General features: G+C 53.8%; 1 protein-coding gene across 1 annotated transcript; it reads left to right on the top strand.

Moving 5' to 3' along the window:
• The first annotated feature begins 1,482 nt into the window (after positions 1-1,482).
• On the top strand, positions 1,483-8,499 carry LOC132318793 (BPI fold-containing family B member 3-like). The gene is made up of 16 exons (XM_059827388.1): positions 1,483-1,579; positions 1,894-1,956; positions 2,245-2,695; positions 3,057-3,161; positions 3,267-3,389; positions 3,788-3,851; positions 4,364-4,424; positions 4,822-4,901; positions 5,467-5,715; positions 5,887-5,940; positions 6,038-6,208; positions 6,604-6,671; positions 7,013-7,055; positions 7,499-7,562; positions 7,690-7,766; positions 8,467-8,499. The coding sequence occupies exons 1-16, from the start codon at positions 1,483-1,485 to the stop codon at positions 8,497-8,499; spliced, it is 1,803 nt and encodes a 600-aa protein (XP_059683371.1).
• Positions 8,500-8,630: the final 131 nt, after the last annotated feature.

Below are 8,630 nucleotides of genomic sequence, written 5' to 3'. Positions count from 1 at the left end.
TATTTTATCAGGGCACGACTTTTCAGCCATCTCCGCATCTTGACACGTGAGCAAGCCCAAAAGGCTGATGTACTAAACAAGGTAGCAGTGGGGGGACTGGCACCCAGGGCTGGCTGGGTCTGCCTCTGCACCCAGGGATTGTTGCGCAATGACTTACCTAACACCCAACATCTCCAGGGAAATATTTGCAGTGGAAGTCACCAGAAACCATACTTTGTTTGTTTTGCTCCCCACCAATTATTCTGGATGTCCTTGATGATATTGTTTGCCTCTTTCCTGCTCTAAAGCTCTATATATGAGGATGCTTGATGCAGGTCATCTTCAGAAGACAGGGACATTGGCTGGAGAGAGCCTCGCACTCAAGAGCTTGGTCAGGTAAGAGCAAACTTATTCCTTAAAAAAAAAAAAGTGCTCTTAGCTTCTGCTTCTGCAAACCTGAATGCTTCCCAAAGGAGAATCCTTAATGTTCATTTAGGATTACTGGCTTTTTAATAAAAATTGGTTTTTTGCTTGCTGCCTGCCTGAATTACGCTCTAAGTAAAATGTGCAGCAGCTTTCGCTACGAGTTTCTCAAGAACAGACATGCATGTTCATTGTATTTGCAGTCCTTGAAGAAAAAAATGTATTTCATGGTTTTCATAAACAATTATCACTTAAATTATTTTTGGTATAACTTTGTTATCTGAGAGAGACTTTTACCTAAGGTGAATTAGACCTCTCATGCTTGTTTTGATCCCTTTTTGATGTGCTATTTACATTTAAATAGATTTGGGGTAATGAAGTTCACTATGGTTCTTTAAAAAAAGAAAAGGTACTTCAAATTGTAGGTCCCACAGAAATATTTCAAAGACACTGAAACTTTAAAAAGTATTTTCTCCTTCTTACAATTCTAGCAAAAGTTGCTTTTATGCAGAGGGAAGCCTCAGATATTTGATGTTTGTGCAGAGATCATGACATTCAATAAAGGAGATGCTCTCCTTACTAGATATGTCAGTGCATTTGTCCTGTGTAGATGCCATTGCTTTTCTTCCCATGACTAGAGACGATCATGTTGTCAGAAAAGTCATGTTTTCCCATCATGCGGGATGCAGGACCTTGTTTCTTGAGAAATTGCCACCCAGAACAGATGCACCCCAGGATCGTCCAGATCAGTCACCAACATTGCTCACTGGTGCTGAGGGATTAAAGCAGGAACAACCACTTGCTTTTCACTCGGCTGCTGTGACGTTTGGTCTTTGGAGCAACTGTTGTTGTTCTGGTTCCTCCTGCAGGAAAGTGCCGTCAGGAGTTTTACTGTGCCCACCAGTGTAGTGAGGAGGCAGGAGAGGTGCCAGCAGCTTCCTTTCTGATTTTTGTCTTCCCTGACAGGCATTCCTCCTTTTTCTTCCCTCCATCCTCCTCTTTCTTCCCTCCACTGGCTTGTGCTCACCGTCACAGCATTGCACTGATGACAATCACTTTCCACAGTTATCGGGACCAAAGATGTCTGCGTTCTGGGCTGTCTTCCTCCTCTGCAGCCTGCTGACCCCTTCACGAGGACTTGGAATCATGTCCTCGGTTGCCAAAGTGCATGTAGATGGTAAGTGTATGGAAGAGACAGGATTTCTCTTTTTTTTGAGACTGTCTTTCTGTCTCTTGACCATGCTCAGAAAATCAGAAGCTGATCCATATCCATTCAGCAGTAGTGGCAATGCTGATAATTTGCATTTATAAAGCACTTTGGAGATGGCACTTCAGATACTTCACAGTGGTTGGTGCCACCACCCCTATTGTATAAAGAGGGAAATAGAGGGACAGTGGGGGGGAAGGAACAGCCAGGCTGACACAGCATGCTTGTGTGCAGAGTCCACATAGCTCAGAGTGACTTCTCATCCTTTTTTTTGGATGTTACAGATTCACTAGCCAAACGTGACCTCCAGAAGCTTCCAGGTGGTCTCCTTGGCGGCGGTCTACTCAGTGGTCTCCTTGAAAAAGATAGTCCTCTTGGCAGTCTCCTTGGTGGAGGTGGTGCTGTTGGCAGTCTCCTCAGTGAAGATGGTGCTGTTGGCAGTCTCCTTGGTGAAGATGGTGCCGTTGGCAGTCTCCTCGGCGAAGATGGTGCTCTTGGCAGTCTCCTCGGCGAAGATGGTGCTCTTGGCAGTCTCCTTGGTGGAGATGGTGCCGTTGGCAGTCTCCTTGGTGGAGATGGTGCCGTTGGCAGTCTCCTTGGTGGAGATGTTGCTCTTGGCAGTCTCCTTGGCGGAGATGGTGCCGTTGGCAGTCTCCTTGGCGGAGATGGTGCCGTTGGCAGTCTCCTTGGCGGAGATGGTGCCGTTGGCAGTCTCCTTGGCGGAGATGGTGCCGTTGGCAGTCTCCTTGGCGGAGATGGTGCCGTTGGCAGTCTCCTTGGAGGAGATGGTGCTGTTGGCAGTCTCCTTGGTGGAGATGGTGCCGTTGGCAGTCTCCTCAGCAAAGACGGTGCCGTTCGCAGTCTTCTCAGCAAAGATGGTGCTGTTGGCAGTCTCATCGGCGGAGATGGTGCTGTTGGCAGTCTCCTTGACAGAGATGGTGTCCTTGGTGGTCTCCTGGGCAAAGATGGTCTTGTTGATGGTCTCCTTGATGCTGTCCTTGATATTCTCATCGGCAAAGATGGTCTCCTTGGCAAAGATGGTCTCGTTGGCAATCTTCTTGGGGGAAATGGTGGAGATCTCACAGGGTGAGTGAGAGTGGGAGATGGGTGCCCCTGAGCAGACTTGGCACGTCTGGGCCATTCTGGGGAAATGAGGCTCTGGTATGGAGCCTGCTGTCTGAACACACAGGGCCCCCTCTTTCCCTTCCTGGGCAGGTTCACAAATGAGGATTCAGCTGTTGGGAGTTTCTGTATGTGCCTGCCATGCAAGCGTGCCTTGTATGTGCCACAAGTTGCTCCTGGCTGGCAGGGATCCCTGCTGACCCAGGATGCAGAGGACCCCAAGACCGTGGCTCTGCAATCGCCCACAGCGCTGGGGGCTGAGGGGACAGGCCATCCGCTGTACAGATGTGCTACTTACTGCCTTTTCCTTGTTTCAACCATCCAGGATGAAAATTGTGAATAACACCCTCCCCAAAATAAGTCTACACCCCCTGCCAGGCTTTGGGCACCAGGTGGGCTTCAACACCCAGCTGCTGATAGAGACCACCAGGTATGGCATGTCCATCAGGGGCACGGCTCAGGACTGGGGGGGGGTCTTTGGAAAGTAGATGGCCAGCAAATTTCCTGAGTTGCATGCTGTGTTTCCCCCATGCAGTGCGCCGGGCAAGGCACTCTGTGTGCAGGTGGAAGCAGATGTGGTCATGCTGGTCCAGGACAAGTGGGTGGCTCCCCAGAAGAATAAGGACTGCAAGACTTTGGACATAAACATCCGTGTGAGGTAGGCATCAGTGTGAGGTAGCATCCATGTGAGGTTGGCATCCATGTGAGCGGGGTGCTCATGGCCAGCACGTGGCCCCTGCAGCAGTGGGAAACCTTGGTGCCGTTGGCCATCGAAGGCAGCACTTTCGTGCCTGACCTTTGGCCAGAACTCGCCGGCCTCGGCACAGAACTGTCGACCTGTCTTTTAAAATTTGGGCTCAAGAAAGAATATTTCTGGGTTGTGCTGGGAACCTAGCACCGGGCTGGATTCAGAGGGCTTGGTTTTGGTAATATTTTGGCACTGAATATGGCCCTGGACAGCGCAAGAGAGGCCTCATATTTCTCTTGTGCGAAGCACTTTTATTTTCCAGCCATTAATCTATGTCGATTTTTATTCCCTATTTTCCTGTTACCCAGACCCAAAGTGCCACTTCTGGATCAGCCGTTAAAACGCCTCCTTAGTGATGTCCTGCGCGAGGCGGTAAGTCTGAAAGCCTTCATGAGAGCCCCCAGCACGGTGCTGGGCAGGGCAGGCAGCGCGGGCAGGGCAGGCAGCGCAGGCAGGGCAGGCAGCGCGGGCAGGGCAGGCAGCGGGCCAGGCTGCCCCTGTGGACGTGGCTGTTTGCACAGCTGCGGGCTCAGCCGGGCTGGCCAGCCCGTCCTCCTGGCCAGCGGGCACCGGCACCTCGCCGGCACCATCGCCTGTGCCAGGCTCCGCTGGCAAACAGGTTTCTGAGACACGCGCTGGTTTAGTGGTTGCAGCGAGCAAGTCTTGCGCAGGAGGAGAAACCCACCCTGGCTTAGAGGGGCCGCTCGCCCCCACCCCATGCTGAGTGCTGCGGTAATGGAGCATCCCGCCAAAGCCTGCCCGGCGGCGGCTCCTGCCCGCCCCGTGCAACCCCAGCAGAGCCAGTTTTCGCTAGTCGTGTTAATGCAATGTACATCTGCTGGTGCTGCGGGTCCCAGGGCTCCAACCTTCCTCTGCCTCCCCAGGGGTGCGACATCGTCAACAGCAGGCTCAACGTGGTGAGCACTCTGCTCGGCTCCAGGACCCGTAAGTGCTGGCACCCTCCCTGCCCTCTGCTCCTGTGTGCCCCCCCCCCACCTGTGTGGCCCCCAACACACTTAGGGTTGTTTGGTTTTTTTACATTGGGTAAATACAAATATTTTAACAACTTCCTCAAAACACAACTCTCAGCTCAAGCACAACATTCAGTTTCCCTTGCCCCAGGGCACCAGCAGACAGTTTTTCCCTGCAGAAAACCACTTTGGGAACCATTGCTTTTAGAAACAACTTTTTTGCTGCAGAATAGTGCTTTCTAGCAGCTTGTCCAGCTGGGAACGCTGTGAGCAAGAGCCACTGTTGGTTCCGATGTCTCTCGGGAGCAGGGGATTTGGGAGCATCCTCCTCTCATTGCAGTTTAAAAGCTTTCCTCCCTGTGTTCCCACAGCCGCGCTCCCGCTCGGGGCCCTGGGAGATCTGCCTCCCTTTTCCATCATCAGTGGTGATGCTATCCAGCTGGATTTAAACGTAAGTGCTACCGCTTCCCTGCCCCAAAACCCTTTGACTTAGTGAGTTTGGGTAATTCATCTGATTATAGTGGCTATTTGTTGAAGGCTCCTCTTATTCCAGCTGTTTTCAGGAAGGCATTCACTGGAAGATGCTGATGAGTGCAGTCCAGCCACGTTCATGCTAATGCCACCCCTGGGTCTCTACCTTATTTTTTACTTGCCAGTCCTTGAGGGTAGCATGAGCCAGATTGTCTTGACGCTGCTTAATTAAGTATGATTATAGCACTCTCACAGATGTTAATTAGAAAAGCTTAATTTCATACAGGAGCAGTGGTCACCGTTCACAAACAGGTTCCATTTATAAGTGGTTTGTAAAAGTTTGGTATGTAATGGATAGGGACCATAATCAGGCCAAAAATATTGGCGATGTGTCTTACTGACTGGGAGACGTGAGGGCGTTTTAAAGGGAGAGCTGTAGCAGATGCAGCCGTCGCCTGTGCTAGAAGAGTCCGAAGCAGCCGTATGTTTATTAAAGCGCCGATGAACCCCCTGTGAGCCTCTCCGCGAGGTCCGCGGGTGGGCAGGGCGCCCAGTGCGACCGCAGCCCTCCAAGCCCCACCAACATCCCTGCCCTGCTCTGTCCCCTGCAGCTCCTCGTTGGGGACACGGAGGGCAGCGTGGGGGCCTCCGCGCAGGGATTGCCACTCGCCGCCACCCTGCTGCTGGCCACCGGCCACCCGCCGCGGCTCAGCCTCTCCCAGCGCACCCTCGGCGTCCTGCTGAAGTCGGTCCAGGGGCAGGGAGCCTTCAACCTCAGCATCACCAACTCGATGGTGGGTCACGACACCCCTCTCCGGGGCCAGGTCGGGGTCCTGGTCACTTTTGGGTGACCTAAGGGTGCTCGCCACCACGTGCTCGTATTTGTTTGTGGGGTCCAGCCGAGCCCAGCGTGGGCTTTGCACAAACCCTCCTGGCCACTGACACCGCTGGTGCTGTTCCCACAGGTGCCTGATAGCGTCTCGCTGTCCACGGCTGCCCTTTTCCCGCTCGTCCCCCAGGTCAGTCACCTCCTTCATCGGCACTGACCTCCAACCCCACCGCCCGCCCCGGCCACGCAAAGGGCCCCTTGCCCTGACCTCCCCCTGCCCCATGCAGCTCGCCAAGATCCTCCCCAGCTCTCTGCCGCTGGAGCTGCGCGTGCAGGTGGCCAACGAGCCGGTGGTGGCTGTGAGGGGCAGAAGAGCCACCGCCACCCTCAAAGCCTCCATCGACATCTTCAGCCCCCCCCTGCAGTCCTCCCACAAGCCGCTCTTCTCCCTTGACACGGTGAGTGGGCTGCTGGGGGATGAGAGCTCCAAAACAGGGCGAGGGGTGAGTCTGGTTGTTCTCCGGCATCCCCTGGGCTTGTCCTGCTCTTAGCCGTGCAGTACTTCTTGTACTTCTGAATTTATTATGTCTTAAAAGTGGTGGTGCCCAGTCCTTTTAAAATGCTTGTAGCCAAGTGCAAGTGAAATGTTTAAGGAATAATGTAAAATAAAGACAGGAAGGGTGAACCCTGGGGAGAGAGATACACGATGCCATCTGTCAAAAAAATGTGATTTCTAGGCACAGACAGGTGCTTTTTCTTGCAATGGGTTATTTACAAATACTCTGGGTTTTCTTTCCAGTCTTGGGAGCTATGCAGGGAAATAACCTCCTTTCCTCTCTTGTTCCAATTTCAGGACATCGTTCTGAACATCATCCCGTCAGTCTCCGACGGCAAACTGCAAACCTCCCTGGCTCTCGACAGGTAGAGCCGAGCTTTGCGGTCCCTGCGGGCAGGGAGGGGGCTCTGCCTGGGGACGCTCACTGGAGCCCCACAGGATGGGGCTGGTGGCAGCGATCGGGGAGTGCGAGGTAGAGGTGGTAGAGATGTAACGGGCTGTCTCCTCCCAGCCCCAACCTGAGACCAAGTGCATGTCTGAAGTGATGAGAGAGTTTTTAAAAAAGTTGCCCTATTTTCAAAATCCTTGTATCTTTATGTGGGCAAGAAAAATTCTGGACCAAGTAAGGGTCTGAGCAGCATTTGGAAAGGTGGAGGAGGGCTGCACCCAATGCACCCCAACTCTGCCTTGTTTTTATCTTCCATAGCATCAACCTGACACAGGCACCCCTGAGACTCAACCCTCTCAGCGTAAGTGCATGCCGCTTTGGATCGAGGCGCTGCAGCGAGCAATGCGATGGCCAGAGGCTCTGTAGGGAAGAACCGACACGCCAGTTCTTCTTCAGTCTTCACATTCCTGCTTCTCTTGGCAGAGCCAGTTGTTGTCTGCCCTGTCGCTCCCCTATGCAGTGACAGTTGGATGCATATGTTCACTTGCTGGCAGCGCACTGGGAGTGCTGGGAAGGGGGGAGGAATAATCGAGAAGGAATTACCCGAAGATCATGTCCCTGTGTATCCCCCCGCCCTCAGGCCTGGAAGAGTTTCACTGAAGGAAGCTTCCCAGTGTTTGCGTTTCATAGCTCTGAGCATCCTGCAGTGACAGAACTCAACTGATAAGCCTGACATCGCTGTTTACATCCCAATAACTGTTCCTCTCTTCTTCAGACACTGACACGCCTCCTCTTCCCCTGCAGGTCTCCCCGCTTGCAGGATGGCTCAAGCAAGTCCTTGCGGCTACATACGTACCGGCCATTAACGGTACGGCCGGGGTCTGGGTCCCCTCTTCTCTCAAACTCAGCCGGATTTGGGGCTCTCCCCCTTCCCTCGCTGCCTGCATTCGGGGTTCCCCGCCGCCGTGACGAGGTGCTTTCACTTGCTCTTGCAGATGCCTTGCACGTGTCGGTGCCTCTGCCCGAGGTTCTCAACACCAGCCTCAGGAACACCAAGGTTGACGTCACTGCTGTAAGGATCGCATTGCCCACTGCGCACCTTCCCCGGGGAGCGGGGGGATGCGCCCACCCCGGGGCAGGGACCCGCGGAGCCCAAAGCCCCGTGACGCCCTGACCAGCCCCATTTGCCATGGGCTGCTCCCGGTTTCCAGGAGGTCCCTCTGCCTGTGTGGGCGCACAGGAAAACCTCGCCGGGGACATAGAGAAATGCTGGTGAAAGTCTGAATGAGAAAACTGAATAGTTTTTGTGCTGCTTCTCCCAGGCAGACGATCAGAGCGCTCTAAAAAGATCCTGCTCGGGAGGACCCTCGACCCTGCTCGCTGTCTGAGGCTGGCAACGCGCCGCGAGCCCCAGAGCCCTGCGCGTCTCTGCCGTCTCCATCTTCATTTTCCCTTGAGCACTGCCCTGCGTTGTCGCTGTGGCCCGAGGGGGACGGGCGACCGTCTCTGGTCGGCCGGTCCTGGCGTAGCCTGGCATGGGGCAGGGAAAGCTGCTCCGCTGGTGGATGTTAGGGAGGGGTTTCTGTGGCCACTTTTAATCTCCGTAGTCGGGAAGCAGAGCTCTTTCTTAGACATAAAGGTTGCTCTCATATTGCTCTTTCAATAAAATCTTTCACTGCCTCAGTATTTCTCTCTCTGAATATTTATGTGATATGGGTTTCTGGCTGCCAGCCATTTGTCTCCACCGTGCCCCTGTGCCGTGTGGCCCGCAGAAGCGCAGCTTGAAGAGGAGGCTGTACCTATAGCGAAGAAGCCGGTCCCTTACAGAACGCGTTTTTGAGGCTCAGCCTGTGGCACAAGGTGTGAAACAGCAGCTCGCACGGGAGCTGGGGTTTGGTGCACATGGGTGCCCTGCTGCAGCCCATCCCCTGCTCAT

Source organism: Gavia stellata, chromosome 20 (genome assembly GCF_030936135.1).
Source record: "Gavia stellata isolate bGavSte3 chromosome 20, bGavSte3.hap2, whole genome shotgun sequence".
Classification (NCBI taxonomy): domain Eukaryota; kingdom Metazoa; phylum Chordata; class Aves; order Gaviiformes; family Gaviidae; genus Gavia; species Gavia stellata.
Note: the sequence above shows the minus strand (reverse complement) of the source record. Positions and strands in the feature narration are given on the sequence as shown.

Excerpts from the sequence above, each read along its gene's own strand:
- LOC132318793 (XM_059827388.1), top strand. The coding sequence starts at position 1,483 with ATGTCTGCGTTCTGGGCTGTCTTCCTCCTCTGCAGCCTGCTGACCCCT. Across the intron at positions 7,563-7,689 it reads ATACGTACCGGCCATTAACG|ATGCCTTGCACGTGTCGGTG; the intron begins GTACGGCCGGGG and ends TTGCTCTTGCAG. Across the intron at positions 7,767-8,466 it reads CCAAGGTTGACGTCACTGCT|AAGCGCAGCTTGAAGAGGAG; the intron begins GTAAGGATCGCA and ends TGTGGCCCGCAG.